At 38.6% G+C, this 19,440-nt stretch overlaps 1 protein-coding gene and 2 long non-coding RNA genes across 28 annotated transcripts in view; 2 read left to right on the plus strand and 1 right to left on the minus strand.

The window, feature by feature from the left end:
• The window catches only part of LOC147757091 (uncharacterized), a 131,334-nt gene extending 130,458 nt beyond the window's left edge, over positions 1-876 (plus strand). The window contains exon 4 of the long non-coding RNA XR_015324814.1: positions 412-876. This is a non-coding gene — a long non-coding RNA (uncharacterized LOC147757091). The remainder of the gene's footprint in view (positions 1-411) is intronic.
• The window catches only part of LOC111246304 (uncharacterized), a 54,952-nt gene that overhangs the window by 8,966 nt on the left and 26,546 nt on the right, over positions 1-19,440 (minus strand). For 8 of the 26 annotated variants that reach the window (XM_022795666.2, XM_022795664.2, XM_086985000.1 and 5 more), the window contains 2 exons: positions 17,377-17,506; positions 6,800-7,575 (listed from right to left, as the gene is read on the minus strand). The exons of 2 other annotated variants lie outside the window; for them this stretch is intronic. In XM_022795666.2, the coding sequence (XP_022651401.1) occupies positions 6,939-7,575; positions 17,377-17,506 (767 nt within the window). In that variant the 3' untranslated portion in view covers positions 6,800-6,938. Of the gene's footprint in view, positions 1-6,799; positions 7,576-8,510; positions 9,624-12,420; positions 13,042-16,094; positions 16,569-17,372; positions 17,507-19,440 lie in introns of those variants that run through there. 16 more of the 26 variants (XR_015324802.1, XR_015324797.1, XR_015324792.1 and 13 more) reach the window with 15 other exon arrangements.
• Positions 14,750-18,165, plus strand: LOC147757093 (uncharacterized). The gene is made up of 2 exons (XR_015324820.1): positions 14,750-15,015; positions 17,883-18,165. It is a non-coding gene; the product is annotated as an uncharacterized LOC147757093 (long non-coding RNA).

The raw sequence follows: 19,440 nt of genomic DNA on the forward strand, positions 1-19,440 counted from the left end.
CTAACTACACTATAAACTAGATCCACAAACACCAAACTTGATGCTAATTTACATTATTTATGATATCTGTGGTATTTTAACTCACAATAAATGAGTTACAAAAGCATCACATAACAAAAACACAGGCTGTTGTTGACCACTGTGCTCCTTGAAGCTATATTTGGATAGCTTCATTGTTCCAGGTATTTGCTTGAGCCGAACTAAGAAAGTGCTTTGGCTCTTTATATTACTGCGCGAGTCACTCAAATGTAACACAAACTATTGTTCTGTTTCTTAATATTCCCTTCATCTTCTGCTCTTCTATTTGCTATTGTTTCTCTACATCATTCGGACATATTCTCTCTTCTGGGAGTCCGTTGCAATTTTATTGCACAGTAAACAGAATCTGATGCCGAGCTCCTTTCCTTTCAGCCGAACGATTTCAGCTGAAAATATAATTCCTCACACATTTTATGTCAAAAAGTTGCCGAAGTAGCGTGGAATATTTGTGCTGTGTTGGATGAGAATTTCATGTCTAGACGGATTGCTCGAAAGCAGTTTGCGAGGATGCACCTTACTTGTGTCGGCCATATAAACTTCGAAAGGACCGCCTGAACGAATTTAAAAGACAAATGGCCGGGAAACGTTTTGTGGCTGAGCTACAGTCATACGACTGTTGGTACATGCCATTTCGCGTGTGGTGCGCATACTTGAACACGTACCTTGTGGACATAAAAATGGTGTAAATCAACGAGAAAACAAATTAAGTGTTTTGTACTATTTTATCGACAATCTAGCACTTGTTAAGAGCTCTCAAAAGAATATTTGATCCATTTACTGTATTGGCGCCTATAACGGTACAAGCAAAAATTTTGCAATAAAGATTTGGTACCACGAGAACGGATATCTGCAACAAATCAAACAATTAGTTTTTTTTAAGAGATGTATTATTACAAACTGATTAAACTATTTCCGAGTATGATGTAGAAAGGAGCTAATTAGGCATTTTCTTATGACGTAGACTAACGGCATGCCGATGGGTCTATTATTATATTCTATGCCAAAGCTTCAGCCACATATTCAATCGTTATGGCAAAAGTGGATGAAGCTGCTCTGAAAGGGAACTTCTTAGTCTATAAACCTCTATGTTTCAACTGAATTATTCGCAGAGTTAACGGTGGCGAACTTAGCATTACAAGAACACAAGTTATGGACGCCAGTCGTCCGTCTGATGGAATACCTAACGGCGATGCCGGATGTGAAACTCGAAATATAAATATGTTCGTTTTCCTATAGACATGAGTTCTTTTTAATATGACAGTGTTGCAGCATTGAGCTGATTAAAAAATATCCAGATCTGTGGAAACAAACCGAAATTCGGGTTCGCACAAAACCGGTCTGAGCAGGCTTTAAGCGATGTACGGAAAGGTATGACTAGCATGATAGCATGCGGTTAAATACAAACTGTAACGCAGGATATACGTCTAGGTATTCGCAGCTAGTAGAAGCGTTCCGACATATGGTGCCAATTATCACCATACAGGTCAAGTGGCTATAGCCATGCAACTTTGATACAATTAGTACGTTTATCCAGTTCTAATATATCAGCCAGGGTGCCCCATACCTCCGGTGTCATGATCCATGCTTCCAGGACGACACAAAGCTATCCTGCGTGAACGTGAAGCCCCTACTCTACAGCATATCGCAAGACTTTCTTATGTTCCACATTTCTGTCATACTACGGCAAGAATACATCAGCCTCTATCGAAAGCTATAAGGTTTTTAGCGAGTAATTAGAAATTCACCTTATCCAGTCCCGATCTAAGTCCCCGTTGGCGGGACAGCGCTATCGGCTTTACTTTCAACAAAATGCCCAGTTAGTATTTGTGTGCAACATGGAAATCGAAGAATCGCCTAAATGCGCAGTGCTTCTAATTTGGCAACATGCCGTGATACAAAATATCGACATAGAAATACTAAAAACGTATAAAAAATCTCTAAGAACATATATTTACCAAAAAGAAGGTTATCGACTCCTCTGGAAATGAAATGGCTAATAGTCATGTTTTGGCTGAATACATGTAAAAGATATGTGATACATGCTCGGCCAAACTTCAAGCAGTTGTTTGTACCAATATTTTCAAAACACCGCTACTTGCAGAGATATAGCTGATAACGCAAGGTGTTTTCTTTTGCGTCCAAACGGATGGCAATCAATATCCCGTAATGTAGATTGATGCTAGAGCATTCGATCGTAACTTACTAAGTAACAATTGTCGAACAACCTGTAGTTCTAAGGAAACTAAGCTTCTTTACATATTTTGCCGGTCCTTCTCCTAAAAACCAAAGTAATAATTTCCTTGGCTATTTGCTTACGCAATCAAGTTGATTACTTAACAAAACCGATGGAGGTTTTTATCTTTCATGAACGGTGGTAATTGCAAACTAAAAACAATAAGCTATTATCGTGTGTAGGATACTTACATCTTCTGTTACGAACATTAGATAACTGGTTTCCTGCTAAGCCACTCCTGGGTTATCTTTGCAAATGCTTATATCAATGTCTCTGGTAAATGCTTTCAATATACACATTTGTGGCGTAAATCTCGAAACCGGTTTCAGATTTGTACAAATAAGGTTATTCGAGGCTACGTAAAATGGAGCAAAAATTCATGAGGGGTGTGTGATCTCGCGCCGAGTACTCCAGCTTGTCTGATTATTCTTCATGGATAGCTTACATTACCTAGATAAACGTATCTATGAATTTACAAGAATGATTATCTAGAATAGCACGTCACATAAATATTTGCTGGTTTAGCTTTTCCCATGTATAACTTTCACTTCATTTTTGAAAATCCCAGTTAACTGCAGGATGTGACTTCTTGGATATGTTTTTAGGCATACGCCAACAAACAAATGCTCACCAACCTGCATTAAAAAATTGCCCCTGACTAGGTCTATATACTTTCGGTCAAATCGTATACGTCAGGTGATGAGATTTCGAGCAACATGAAAGTCTAGTAAATTAATTTAGAACAAGGTTACCGTTTGAATTGTTTCTGTACTATAAGATTTGTTAGTACTTGTACAAAGTAGAAATCTTAGAAATAATGATCCAACCGAATCACCGATCTTAAATACACGTCACAGTACGCACATAATTTGAAAAAATAGTTCTTCAAGAACATTGTTAATGCGCAATATAAATATTAGAGCCTGCTAATAAACGACGTGCATATGTAGTAGTCCTAACGGATAAGGTGAACTAAAGTACCTTCGAAAATTGTTCTTTTGTTAGCAGTGCCGAGAGCCGATGCTGTATTTGAAGTCGGTGCAATTGAATGAACACGCCATGAATAACACAATGGGTTTTGCGTCACTCCTGGTAGAGAGTACAAGGATATTAGGTCGTTCATATCCTACCGTAGTTGCGAACGTATTCGCACCCAAAGCATGAAGTTACCGTTCCGGGACTATACACATGTATATGTAGATTGTACTCGTTCTTGGTAGAGTAGATTTACCACATTCGTCAGCGTTGAGAATAACACACTATGTATGCATTATAATCGCAAAATGAGTAGGTGTCATATTGTTTGTAGGGCTCAAAGTAGGCGATAAAATTAAGTCGCTTTTTAGGTCTTCGCCAGAACCAAGTTTATAGACTGGATAGAAGACGACGTGTTATTTTATGTACTTCTCCAATCCAGTAACCTCACGGCTTAATAGTGGTCGTCCCAATGTTTACATGAAGATAGTTTTCCAGAAATAACCAACTTTACTCAAGAAGAGCAACAAAGAGAGTTCTGCTGTAAAACTTTGGTTATGCTTACTGCCACCAGACACCGTGAACATTGGGGATATTTGTTAGGTCTTCATTTATGAGCAGACCGTGATTCTTGATAGTTGAAAAAAACGATAACTGGATGTCTATTCAAAGGAACCCGAAGACTGACTGAATGCCCGCCTACAAGAATTACTTATACTTACGTTGTTTATGAGGCCGGAAATACGTGAGCACGTTCATAAACATTCAAGTTTCAAACACCAAAGGATACTTTGCAGGATCAGTCTTATTCATGTGTATAAGCTACAGAGCGGACTGTTGGAAGGATTCACGAAGTACCCAGATGCCAATCCAACATGATGCGGGACGCTTGTGGCAGCGAAATATAACGCCTTCTGTTTTAATATACGCTTTACCAGTACGTAACACAAACTCAAGAATAAAGGCGCAGTCTTAAAGATGCAGAACAAGTTCATATGATAAGTTGTCGATTGTTGTAATATCAGAACGCATGACATACAGCATGATGACACTTCAATTAATGAAGGAAAATAATGCAAAGATGATTATCACGCAAATTTTTCCATACATGTTCCCGTAGTCCTTTACTGTTAAATAAATGGCTTCATCTCACAACTGAAAAATGTATACCGTCCCGATCAGCCATCCGAGTTCCATAAGAACCGCCTAGAGTCGCTTGAACTCATGGAACGTGATTGTCGCCAAATACTTTGCATCTATGGGATTTACACTTAAAAGCCAAGCAGCTCAAAAAACTAAGTGAAGAGCACAAGTAAACCCGGCTAACATCTCGTCCGACACCGGTCGATACACAGTAACAATGATAAGCTTCACCACAGGATTGTTACGGGTAACAATAGGCGGTACGGTCTCTACGTCAATGTAAAGCAGAAAGATTACTGGGACTTTCAAGAAATGTGCCTAAGTCCGGGGCTAGGCCGAATCTCTATCTCAAAAGGTCATGGTTCACGTTTGATAGGACTGAAAGCATTTACATATATTAGGAAATGCCGGAAATAGCTGAGAAAATTAAGACCATTAACACAGATATGTGCAAGGCCTAGCTACATCGGGTTAATGCAGTTATCGTATAAAGACGCCCGACTGACAAGGAAAAGTCATCCTTTTTCGTTATACCCGTCTCCACATGACAAAACTTGTTAAGGCCTCCCTGATAGAGCTTAAATAGATGATTCTTTTGCATCTAGCATATTTTCCAGATTTCGAATGAGAGGTTATTTTTTCTGATGTCTGCCAATTGAAATTCCTAACAATACGCTTGTTGTTGGAAGAGTTTCAAAGACTGGACGAATTTGGCTGGCTGGCTGGTTGAACCAATTTATCAACAATGGATCTGAAAAAAGCTGGCAAGGCGGACTGACAAAGTTAATTAAAAGATGGAAGCAGGTCACAGAGAGTGAATGTGAACACTTACTGAACCATCTTTACTGAAATTCGAGCGAAACATTGTGTTCTCTATTAGGTAAAGTAATTGCCAGTATTTATATGTAAGTTTTATGAATGGGGCTACTCTTCAATGTCCTCTTACCGTCCTTTTCATGGACTTCTCGCTGATTCCCAGCTCCCCAAACTCTATTTCTAACTCCTAGCTTATGAATACTTCCAAAACTTTTATCGTGCCCTAATGTTCGCCGTGTACTCTATCTACGTTCTTGAATATGACTCAGACTTCTAGTCCGAACTTATTTTTCACGTAGACAAATGTGCCCCATCGACTCAAATGAACTTTTCAATGTTTGCCCATTTTGTTTGTCCCGGCAACATAAATAGCCGTCACCAAACCAAACATTTCCTAGATATGGATGCGATAGTTCTACCTACGTGCTATGTCTACATCTGTGAATAAGTTTCAGATTTTATATTATACTGTCTGCTACAATTTTCAGAAGCCAACCAGACGTCACAGACGATCAGTATGATCAAAAAGTTGAAAAAATATTCAACATAAATATATTTAGTTATCTCTGTATTTAAAAGTACCATTGGCTAAAACACACGATTATTTTCGTCCTTTCTTCTACTTGAGTCACTTCAGGCGTCAGGACGACTGACTCCTCGTAAAGGTTATTTTCTGATATATAATAAATAAATATAATAATTCATAAAATAAATCGTAAAACCCATAAACCTCGAAATCATTTGATAGAATATGTAAAGGATTTCCGGCATAACTTAGGTCCTACTATGGCGGGTTATTTATCCAAGTGAACATGCCTTTAATCGCTATTTCTAATACTAGAAAAAAAACAGTTCTTTCTAGAAAAAAATCAGAGACTCATAGTAGCGGAGACGCGAGGTTCCTACTCGGAATATCAATAAAGATCAGCTGAATGTTCTCGCGACGGACAAGCTTCTAACTATGCTGTCTACGCAGCTTATTTTTATGATTATTATATATGTACTGTATATATATGGGCTTTAAGGAATCTGAAAAAATCCATCCAAAAGTCAATATAGGAGATCCATAACAACGATTAAACTTGAAAGGTCGAGTTCATCAAGAAGCGCGCAAGAAATCACTTCTGATAGTTCATGAAATTTAACGTCCATATAAGGGGCTGCTTGCGAGACTCGAACTACCTATCGTTGTAATGCAGACTGTACCTGCGTGTGTCTTTTTGACTTTTTAAGTCTTCTTACTCCTTTAAGACTTTTTGCATTTTTAGTTTTTGGATTTCTGGGATCGCTGGAATACTGCCCGCTCAAAATTTAAGTCTGTTGGTTCTTCTTTATTTGTGGCATAATTGAGCACACTTTCAGCGAGTCGAAATCTATCATGCTTCACTCATAAATATTTACTAAAACTTATACGCGAGTTTACACAGTCAATCTTGGCAGTAGATTTTTGACCTGAGTAGGTTCTGAATCAAAGTCGTGATCGAATTCAATGGTAGATATTTTTTTATTATTAAATATGTATATCATGGATGAATCTGTTGCCACATGCCAATGATTTATCGTCGTTTAGGTGCAGCAAATAGGCAAGCGATATCAAGTTTATCCCAATTTATTTCGAACATTTTGTATATGGAGAAATGAAAGTTAATACATTTATGATTTGATAAGTGAAATCTTTGTTTATGAAAAGATCTTTTACCTTCTGTTTTACCAAGTTGCAGTCTCTCTATATCTATAACATATTTAGCACATTTGGCGTCACATGGCCACTCTGCTGATAAGAACTTAGGAGAGAATGAGTAATGTTGATACGCTGATCTTTCATCTCTTTTTCGTCGTATGTTGACAGATTTCTTCCTATGACATGAGTAGTTTCTGGGAAGTTCGCCAGTAATCCAGTTATCGTGAAGTATACTATGCTCTGTGCTAAATGCTGAATAAATTCCAGCAATGCAATGGTACAGCAACCTGAGCGTATATGTTTTCCGTATATATGCCGTAACAGGTGATTCGACCACCTAGCAACAAAAAGGAGAATTGGAAGCCACAAGGTAGCAAAACAAATCAAGAGAATACCCGGAATGACAGCCAAAGACGTTCCGCAGAGGTACGAGTGCAACATCAGTAGAGGACCCAGGCCAGGGATGCAAGCGATGCTTAGTAAAGCTCTCTCAAGTTCGGGACCATCACCAAACAATGTTGAGGTTAGCAGCGAAGGACGCGTGTATGGTATGCAACGAGCGGTGGCAATACGAAACGAAGAACTGATGGTAGACGCGTGGATTACAGCCACGAATCCAGTCAGCGAGAAGAGTAGATTAACCTTTGGATACTCTTCGTATACAGCTGAATCTATTAGAGCGTATTGCCTAAGTGAAATAGAGACAACGTAAAATTGAATCATAGAAAACGTTATGAACCAATCGCATCTTTTTTTCCATTTGGCAACAAACAACTGTACACAACTGTACATATGTGCAACAAATCTCTCATGCATATCCTCTATACTATTTTATCAAGCCGATAAGTAACTTGGAGCATTTTCTGTGTACTGCCTTTTCCGGATACCTCTTCTTTTGTTCTACAAGTCTATTCCGACAGTCAAAATACGACAATTTTTACCTTTTATAAAAGAAAAAATGTGGTTAGTACGTTAGATATAAACGACACAATGGTTTTAGTGAAAATCGATTAAGGTCGATGATTGTATTTCACGCCTTTCTGCACTAGCGGGTACTTTAATGAATAAGAAACAAGCCGCCTCGAACACATGGCAAAAAAATTAAAGCATATAAGCCGATTAAAATTTTTAAAAAATCTCAAATTTTCTAATGCATAGATGATACTAACTAATTTGTATTCCTCCGAGACATCAAAATCGCGTAAAGAAGGTCAAAGAAACAGTCAGAAAATTTATTTGCCTTGCAGCGTTATTAATTCAAAAAGACTTAGTGTGTAAGTCTTAGTTTTTATATTGTGTGCAAGAAAATCTAAATATAGTAACTTAATACTTACAAAGAACAATTCTGGCACTCATATATTTTAACTGCCTCATTTCGTCTTTCATTGCAAATTCGATGTTAGTAGATAAAATCAGCTTTGGAAGCAATACCCAGCCTTAAGAGAGAAATAGTATGGTTTATAGGTCTTCCTTCTATCTTAACGTATAATAACGATGTGTTTTAAACAAAGGAACACAAGGACGGTTTCTGACTGTGATGACTGTTACAAGCGAACCCGGTGGACTTTGAAATTGAGCAACTTTAGAGCTTACTTAGGCTAGAATGATGATTTTTTAATATAATAATGTTAAAAGGTACTACCCTTTATTTGTACTATCATTCTGACGTCATATATTTACTATTCACATTCCCATACGCAGTTTCTCTATCTATGGCTTCCTAAAGTAAATCGATAATCGGACATGCTTGCCCATTAGTTGCCTTTTTTAGGACATGAAAAGCCTCTAAATCATACGGACGTAGGACGGAAAAGTAAGCGGGTTGATGCCAACCTTTGCTCAATCCATCAAGTAACTGAGGCATGACGATGAAGTCTGGCATTGTCGTCAAATAACGAGACCGCGTGTCTTCGGTTGCCGTACCAGAAGTCCATGGGTCTTGAGATAACGGGCGGCATTCTGTGTTTCATTTTTGGCGAGCATCTCATAACAGCAGATGCCTCTGATGCTTATCACCTTACATCCAAAACCACTCGACACCGTCATCGAACTCCATTTTTATTTACTGCAACGCCATGCGCTCGTCTTGTTTCTCCACGGCTGGATCGAATCATGTCGCGCCTATGGCGATCGTGGGTTCCAGTTGGGTTTTCTGTGAGATAAGTCCCCCAAACTGTACATGGAATACATCACACGTGTTGCCGACAATTTGCGAGATATCCACTTCTTACTTGGTTTTCATATCTTCGGTATTTGGCTTGTAATTCTGTGATACCTAACATGTGAAATGCTTATTTTGACGAACAAGTTTTTTAGAAATCTAAGCTTTTCGTGAATGACCTCTCCGGTTGCGGCAATACGTTCTTGTCTTTCAGGTCCTGAGGTCTGACTGCTCCCTCGCTGGTCAGCTCCTGAAACGTTTGCGCCTAATATCTTCACCTATCTCCAATAAATTTCCACAGCGCTGTGGCCTTCGAGAAACAAAAACTTAACTACTTAACGTTGGTTTTCGAGGCAAAACGAATTTTTTCCTCCTAAGCTCTATCTCTCATTGACTTAACCGCTTTCCACTCACAAGTTTCTAGAGAACTGGAGTATTTACCAGCCAAATGTCGTCTGCTAGCGGCGCTCGGTGGCGGCGACTAGTCAATTTTCGTCTGCTAGCGGTAGTTTAAAAGTTACTCAATTTTAAAGTCCGCCAGATTCGCTTGTAACCAATATATAACATCGGACAATCTGTAAACGAAAAAAAGAGAAAGCGAACCAATAAACAAAAAGTTGCATTTTTTAATTAGCCATTTATCCAAAGAGCTTCAGTAAATATGTTTAATAGTAAACATCGAAGACGCTTAGACAAAAAAACCTGGGCCATAAGTTATCCACAAACTTAACATTTCGATTTTTATTTAAAAATGTGGGAGTCATTTTGTCATGAAGCGACTAGAGTTTTTGTATTACTTCGATAAGAAGGGCCTACTGTGCATAGGTCGTTAAAAACAGGTTAAAGAGGTTGTTAAATGTATGCATGTCTCACCAAGAGTCGTATGTGATGACGTGACTATGCAAAACCAATATGTCACCATCATTACATGCACATTTCCCCTATGCGTTCTTATTTTTGCAAGAGTTAGTATAGTACAACTGTGTTGCTAAAAACGAGTTATCGAATTACGTAAGCTCTATGATGCAAAGAAGATACTGACTGTGATGAAAGCGGGTGAGTATTTTAGGTCGTTTATAGAAGGTCAGAAGTCCGAACCACAAACTTGTAATAACGCTATCAAAATTGTTTTCCAGGGAACCTAAAAGCAGAATAGCTCATTGCATCTATTGTCTTTTGAGATCCGAGTATGGATAAAGTATTAGACTGTCATTTGCACCAAGCATGCGGATGCGTTATCTCAGTTGCCGCAAGAAACCTAGGCAGTATAATTCACGACACACCGGAAAATGATGAGAGTGGCCTTTCGCATAGGTGAGAGAGTTCTGGGGTTGACGCATTTTTTTTATTCGGAAGCGAAAAGGCCGATGGTCACGTTATCTTCGACAGCCACAGCTGGAAGGGCATACTGAATACTACTTGGGTACGTCGTAGAAAATGGTTATCGGAAAAAACAGAACGAGAAATCATAAAGATATTTCACCCTTGAAAAAAGTTAGTTTCTTTTGGTCGCTTATCACAAGGTTGGTCCAGTGTACTGGATCGCGATCACCTACCACTTCCTACCTGAAGGGTAGAACTATTTTGCAAGTACCTATTAGCACGCTACGATTGGACGGACGGATTTGTCGACAACAAGTTTTAATCGAAGTTTCCAGTTTCGAACGCGAACGATTAGTGACGCCTTACTCGCGTGCATTTGCGGGGCATTGCAAAGCCCTTTCGGCTCTTGAGAAAGCAGAGCTAGGGGCTATCTATTCTATGTCAAGAACCGTCGAGCAACTACACAATGCTTTCAGCTTCAGAGCCAGAAGCTGACGCTTTACACAGGGAGTTTCAACTGCGACGACCAAACTTAAAAAAACTAAATTATTGGCTTAATTTGTTTGTACAAAATGAGAATTGGGGGTCTACTTATGAGAGCACGTTGAATCAGGATGAACTAGTTAAAAAAGGATTGTACAGCTTTGTTTATGCAATCAGGTGAACAAGTGATCGTGTACCAATTCGAGTTGCAAAAATAAGCCTCCTGCAAGCAAGTGCTATTAAAACAGCGAAGAGGTGGAAGCAGTAGGTTTGACGGAAGACTTTGGTCTTCGCTCATTCGATAGTTAGATCAGGAATGATGTCGGACGACTTTTTATGAATGTAATTTTTGATTTAGAAGAAAATTTAACATATTGGGGACCAGGCAAGACTTATTGCGTAAGTCACGCTTTAAATTTCTATTTGGCGTTCGGGAGTCATATTATATCCATACCCAATCCAAACCGGACGATGGCGTGTGTGAACCGATGAAAGCTTAGTTATTGGGTAGACGGACTAAATGAGGCAGCCTCTGCCATAAATAGATGAAATCACGTGAAACACAGGCGGATGCACGTGCTGCGCTAAATTTTGTCAAGGATTTCTGACAACGGTCATTAACGTAGTACACAAAATATTTTCGGCGTTTACAACGTTTCGCGAAGTACTGCGCCAGCTCTCACCGATACCTTGTCGGTGTTTTAGCATTACGAAGGCCTGAACTAGAGCACTGGCCATACGTATTTTCAGATAAAGCTTGCGCCGTCGTGCCGAGTGCTAATCGAGCGGCGAAATATGGTGAATGGCGTTGAGCCCATTTTTATGCTATTTACTTGTTAGGTGCTATAGCTATCGGCTCAGCAACGGATCTGGGACGATTGATATTTAATTGCTGTTTGTGGAACATGGCAAATTTACTAACGATTTAAAGGAATCTAGCTAACATTATGGGTTTATGTATACATAGTACAACATCTAAATCTTCTTACGGTTCGCTTTTAGGACTGTGCATAGATACAAATGTTTTAATAGAATGTTCACATGTATCAGAAGTGTCGTTCCTTTTCAAGGTAATTGCTGTTTGTTGAATTTAACTATTATTTATATCAATTGCGGGTCTAATTTAGGACCTAAACTGTTCACTAATCACTTTTGTATCAAACGCTTAGGTGTATCACAAAACGACTTCTTAAGCATTTTGAGTTATTTGAAGCCTTTTAAATCCTAAAGCTATTGAGGGCCTTAAGATTTGCCTCATAAAACCCTTGAGGCAACCCCTTCAAAAGTCTTCAGAATTTTTCAGAAACCGCATGAAAATTGATAATAACATATACCGCCGACCTCGGGCAAAAGGGGAAGTATCTGATTTTGTTGAGGGTTAGAAGAAGCGGTTTTTTTTGTTAGTACCAAGAGTGACAAACAAGCGCGTGCCCGTCACGACAAATAGCTCGTTGAAACCTGCCCAATTTAGATGCCGTACCATCTAATGAACACAATTTACAAATCAGAGCTATGCGTAGTGAATTGCATAAGCAAGTAGCAGGAGCTTAAGTGAAAAAAGGTAAGTATCTTTTCATGGTAACTTGCGGCTACTTTACTACTAAGCACATTTTATTTCGTCTGTGTGAAGTTAAAAGCCAGTAATATCTTCAGTAGAGGCAATCTCGAATGACGACCAGCTATAATGTAATAGCTTTTTTCCATAATATAGTTTAAACACAGTTCATGCTACACATTTTCTGGTACACTTGTTCATTTAATACAACTTTATATTCCTGATATATCAGCGTTAACAATTCTGGTAGTCCTCTCGGGTTTGCAACTACTTGTATGGACGGCATCGTTTTCAAATCTTGTAGAAAATGGAAAAGAAGTTGCTATGGTCAGTATATGAGCAACGAAATTATCATCACGTTCTATGGCGAAAAGCAAGCTTTTTATTCGAATTGACCTAATTAGCTTTATCTCCGCGCAGATGTGTCCAGGATGTGTCTGCAGTAAGCCACAAAATTATGTTGAATCCAATCGCTTTAAGGGGTCGTTTTCGGGTCGAAGAGGTACGCTAGCTGACACCGTTAGCTGAACTGAGATAGGATAAATAGATCATTACATAGCTTTCGAAGCCATCCATCAGATGACGCTTAGGACGTTTGACGTTTACTAATTTACATTATTTAGCGTAGATTTCTGAAATAGATTTAACAAGAAAATGTTATAAACATAAATGTTACCAATTGACTGATTGTTTTTATGCTCTGGAAACAAAGACGAGTTTCCGGGCATATTTCTTTCCTAGTCCAAATCAGAGGTTTAGTTTGTTTTACATATAGAGATTAATGTCAGCCAAATTTTCTCCCAGGAACCGCTTGCACAAATCGACATGTTTCAAGTAATTTTAGATTATGACTCTGCATGATTGAGCATCAGTTTCACCTTTACTTCAGGAATATTGGTTTCACGGCCCTGGTCGATACACGCTAAATCACATAGCCTCGCAAGAAAACATCGAGATCAGCCATATCGTCGAACCAGAACGGCCACTAGATGTCGCTGCCGCGTATCCAAATAAAATGGCCTGAGAACCTGGTTCTAAGCTGATTAATCATTCCCAGCGCAGTGTGGCAAGCTGAATAGGACGGGGCAACCTTAGTGAATCCAAACATTGTTCGTATTGAATATTTTTAACAGGACGGTTTCTAATATATCGCAACAGAATCCGTCATTGGTTGTTGCTGTCGCTGTCAAAAAAAAAACCCCAATGGCTTTCTCGACTCATTATGAATAAGGTTGTGGTTTAATATTCTCAATATATAGTTCGGTCCCCCTATAAGTCTCAGATGCGACTAATTCATTTATTTACATAGCCCCTCAGCTGAGGACAGGCTTTATTTAAAAAAAAAAATATATGGTCAAAGAAGTGGCTAGCGCGTACCTTGCGCTTTAACATGTTATCAACTTATGACAAATAGCGCTTATAATAACACTCGATCCACGATTATTGAGTCAGCTGATTATAGATGTGGAAATGAATTTTTCCTTTAAAATGATCCGCGGAGTGTTTCTCGATAAACTGAGTTGTTGAGTATAGCGTCGCATTGAAGTCATTGGATGTCAATGTGACGCTGCTCCGAAATATAGCCCTGTTGCCACTCGATGCGCGTCACTTACGGAATGTTATCGTAATAAACCTCCCAATCGGATAATATAATAGGTTTTTATAGAAAATAAACGTTAGTCCAGACTGTAGCCTTCTATCACCACAAACCGAAGGCGCTTCTGCGTTTATCACCCGAGAATCTGCTAACTTCGTTGCGTGTTTACAACTACGGGGAAGGAAAGACGAAGGCGAATATTTTGTTTTTTTCCTTAGAGCGTCAAAATCAACGTTGGTTTCTATTGAAACATATCGTTTTTGTATCGAATCTCTACTTTTGCCTAACAACGTCTTTATTAATCTGACATATTTGGTGGCGTATAGCGGTTACTTGGTGAGTTAGCCACAAATCGATCATGCGAATACATTTTTTTTTTGTGTATAAGGAACGATTAAACGGGATTTCCGGTGAAAAAAGACATAGCGTAGTGCAACCACGGAGAATTGTATGAGCTTTTGCACAGTGTCAATACGACTATAAGGTCAGGGTCAGCGATTGGGTTCCCTCAACAAAAATTTATCGATGCCATCACCAGTAGATAGTTTTCATAACAACGTATATTGTTTTGTAAGATTCACCGTTCTGAGGAAAAGCACAATTTTGACGAAACTTCAGAATAGTTTGACGAAACAAATTTTCGATCTATAAGAATGTTGGCGTCCATGAAAAGGAATGGCCTAAATTCGGACGCTTAAATTTGCAGTCATTCAATGTAGATATCAAGCTTCCCACGTGCCTGCTCTATTATAGGAGCAGCGGTTCTCTTCAACGACAGCTGACTGACTGTCGTGCACCTGATTCTGCTTCACATCAGGCAATTTGCATGCAAAATCGTTTGGTGTACTATAATATGTGCACGTTGGTCACATCGCTCTTCCTTGTAACCTTTATTACATTCGTGATAACGCTACAATCCGTCTACGCTTTCATGTAACGCGCAGTTTCCTGGCATGAACGGGAAGTGGATGTGTACCGGTATGCCTCATTGTCTGTCAATCACTGAACGGTACGTACGGGTAATTATAAGTAAAATCGATCCCTTGATAGAAACAAACGTTTACCATGCAGGCCAATTGATCTGCTAGAACTCTTCGTGAGATCGTAGCGGTTGATTGGCGACAACTATCTATCGCGCGTTAACCAACAGAGACAAAGACTGTTCCTTAGTTTTAAATTGTCCCATTCAATTTTATAGTCTTTCACGTACAAAGCCTTCTGCTTCTGCACGATCGAACACTCGTTTAAAAGCTGAGAGTACTAATGATTCTATTCATAATTATTTTTACCACAACACGATAGATTATTTCCAGAAAATCTAATAAGGAAAAAAGTAACTAAGTACCTCGTTTGACATAAAAACTTTTAGGAAAAATTAGAAAACATTTGCTTTATACGAAAGCCAGTTTGCACTTAGAGAGCATCTCAGCGAATTAAAGAAAAAAAAGCTGTTGATACTGAAGTCGACGAGGTACACGAAGTTGATTGCCGTGGTTGTTCAGCGTCATGTACATAAAAAAAACTAAAAGCTCGCTGACAAAAGGTCTAGGGATAAAGGTACACAGTCGTACATGTGCACAGATACATCCTCATTAGTAGATGTCATTAAGAAGCATCGTGCTGCTGATTTGATTCAGCTAGGGCACTGGGTGTATTTGGCGATTGACTCGCACAACTTTTTATAGAAGTTTATTGTATAGTACCTACAGCTAACGCTTTAATGGAAATAGAAGTTATTTCTACAAGTACTTTTTTTTGAGCATGAAAAAGGTCAAAGCGGAACAAATCCACTGCATCCACTCTATCATCCCTTTCTTCTTTCCTTTCTTATCAAGTCCTAATAAATTCGCCATCTCTTATTAGAGCATTGAATATGCGCGCAGCTTTCCTTAGGTGCGATACACCAAATGATATAAAATGAATGTCAAATCCCAATTGTCAAACCTGACCATAATGATATACAAAACTAATGTTCAGAAGCTCTGTTTTTCCTGATGACTATATAAACGAATATAGATTTATTAAGTTTAACTATAATTCAATAAAATAAACTCTCTTAAGCATAAGTGCTCTTATCCTTTATTCTTTTGCATTGACATTTTTCGATCAACTCCTCAATTTTGGGCAGCGTTTTTGTTGTAATTATTCTAAACTGTTCACCATACAATTTTTGCTATGGCTGTGCTCTACAGCTATTTTGAAACTTAACAAAAAAGCGTGAAAAGTTCATATATGAATTTCTGCGTATTTTATTTATGCAGAGTGGCTTCTCAGTGAGACGATATTCAGTTTCCTGCTGTTTCTTCACACTGCAAGGAGGTAGTCTATGAGGATACCCTTTATGAGATTAATTTAAAAAAATGTTTAATACTTTTGAAGACATTTGGATTTACCGAGAATTTATGAAAAGGCTTAAGGGCAGGCCTGCTTGTAGAGAGAATAATTATCACCTTGTAGAGTTAACTTCGCGGCTTCGTTTCACGCTTTTTCAGTTAATCCGTTATCTCATTGCAGGCAATCCATTACCATTTGTCCGCAACATTAGCGCCAGTATCCTGTCCCCTTTACCGTGATAGTCTCTCATGTTAGTTTGATGTCTGTTTAGTTTTCTGACGTATTACGTTAAAACCTACTTCAGTCCAACTTTAATGCTCATAAGAAAACTGATAATGTAAATTCGAACTGAATGTTTAACCTTTATATTTCTTTGCTGATATAGCGATCAATTGTAATTAATTCGTTATCGCGCTATATGTATTTAACTGCCTAAGGAAAGATCTGGTTTTAACCTCAGAACTTCTGACAAAGGCCAAAGTATGCCTCGGTAAGGTGCGGTCTTCAAAGCGGCTAGTTCGGGTGATGTTTTTTTTCGTTTGTCAAAAACAGAATGTAGACTATTGTGCTGAACTTTACACTCAGTGTCTTATTGAGCACTTTTTTCAGATGTAAGCGAACATACACTAACACAGTTCTCTAGCTATTGAACATGTGCGGTTATCCATTAAACATTTACTCAGCTCCCCCATTTTTCCATTGTAAGCTATTAATAACTTAACAATTTAAAATGAAACACTAATGGTAAAAATATGAGAAACAGGTTATTTAAAAAAATCAATTTTCTGCCGAATTGTTTTATTCATTTATCCGTACATGTTCCGTACACGAAGGTGGCGAAACGTAGGAGCTCAGTATAAAAATTCAGCCCTCATTCATAACGTAATTTTCACAGTTCGTATTAAAAAAATCCACAACCCGTCAATAACTTCAGAAATTCCTTAGTATAGACCTATTAAACAAACGCATAGATTTCCATATGATTAAAAAAGGCTTAGATAAAAGGGTAAAAAAAGAGCGTTAAAAGGTATCTTACGTGGAGAGTGTGATCGAAGTTGCTGCTGCTGGTAGCAGTTCCCAAAAAGGAAACCGATTATCTCCTGAAATTCCTTTCATCCAATAAATTGCAAGGAACACTATTTCGCATATGAACAAAGTCAGACGAACTGGAAAAAACGGAATTCAATATTAGTTTCATGGACCTTAAATACGTTGGAGTTTACTGCAGGATATTTGTTCGCCATTAAATCTCTGGGATTAGGCTATAGAAATAAGTAAATGACAATGACCCCTAGCAGCGTTGAAAAGTTAAGCAGCTCGTCGTAGGAACAATGTGTACGCCATGGGGTTCCCAAATTTTCCAACCACTCTACCGTATGTTAGCACAAATAGCCTGACAACTACTGTAGACTGTTTATGATTGAGTTTAAACGTTGCATTTAACGAGTGCGGCGGGTAATTCAAAAAGAGGCAGGGGAAAACATCGGAAATAAAGCCAAATGATAACTTGTCGCAATTTTTTTACATTTTAATCCTTTTCAGGTAACGAGAAGCTTTCTGCGATAACACTTCGATATTAAGCTTTGTCTCGCTTGCCCCATAAACGTAACTTGTTTCCCAATCTTCACATTGGCGCATGTTATCAATAATGAAATAGGTTGGCAATCATTTGCTCTTAAATCAGCAGATAGGCCAACTTGGATTAGCATTAAGCGCTAGAGGAAGCAGAGATTATTTATTAAGCAAAAACATATATCCAATCTGTGCCATCTTACAATAAAATGCTTTATAGCTATTACTTGACGGGGATAAATTGACCGAAAAACTTCTCTTCTCCTTCGCACCTTTGACGAAATTTAGTTCAGCGTATATGTACATATAGATGATCCGGCGGTCACGTATATATATATATATATATAAGGGACCTGTGCAATGACCAGGTCCTTTTATTCGACCTTTACTCACATCCTATCTATAGCTTAGACGACAAGCCTGGTGTACGTTAACAGTTACACCGTTCGATTGAGCTTCAGGTATTCAGTGGTTTCTTTAGAACTATACTGTACTTTGTTCCCATAGAATATACAATTGCATTATAGTGATTTCATTTGCCTATTCTTATGTTGACGAATCTGACTTGGCTTACACCTAAACTGACATAATCTATCGTTCGGATTACAGGTTTGCATTTTCTGCAAGCTATTTTGTTGCAGCTGTTATTGGGCTAAAATTAACGAACGTCTTTTTATATTTCGAAACAATATTATTAAGCTAAATAGGCGAGATTTTGATAGATGGCCCCCTCTGTCATTTTTCGGGTAACCCCAGAATCCCATCAGCGTGGAACTTTTGTGATTTTTGCATTGAAGCTAAGTTGATTAAGGGAACTTTGCAGAGATTCAAACAGATGATTATCCGACAAATGTATGTAGTACGGTGCCGTCATCGGCCGTTGTCCTGCTCGCCTTTTTTTTAATGGCTTGTTGTAATCTTATTTGTTGTTGACCGCAGAGGTCCGAATCAACCATTTTGTCAGGCGACGACAGCATATAAAGCACGATTCCCTTCCAATAGCACTATACACACAAGATCGATCGATCATCTTGTTCGGTGCCGGTCCGACTTGTGCTACAGACTGTGGGGTGTATTTTCATTAGTTTTTTCGCACATTTTTACCGTACACGATCATTTTCTTTAGAACCGGTGATCAATCGCTTTAGAAATGGCTCATTTTCATTGTGTTTCAGTAGAGTTTTGCAAGTAGAAATACGATCGAGTAAACTATTTTCATCAGTTAACGTGGCACCTAAACATCAACCTTCTTTTTGTAGCCAGTTTTTTTCGAATAGTTTACAACTGTTTAGTCGTGAACGTTTAGTTCCTTGACGATGTCATGGCTACTTTTGCGTATCGATCTTACTTAATTCATCAGCTTTTTCCTGCAGCTTGTCGGCCGTTACGAGGAGCGTCCCTCATATCGAAATTTATAGGACGAATGCATTAGAATTATCGTTAGGTCGTTTTTTAAAAGCATGCATCCTGACGGCAAGCAGGACATTTCTTGTATGGGCCTGGGCTGCGTCTGTGCTTTTGTCGTAAT

The sequence above is a fragment of the Varroa destructor genome, unplaced genomic scaffold (genome assembly GCF_002443255.2).
Source record: "Varroa destructor unplaced genomic scaffold, Vdes_3.0 BEIS01000003.1, whole genome shotgun sequence".
NCBI classification, from domain to species: domain Eukaryota; kingdom Metazoa; phylum Arthropoda; class Arachnida; order Mesostigmata; family Varroidae; genus Varroa; species Varroa destructor.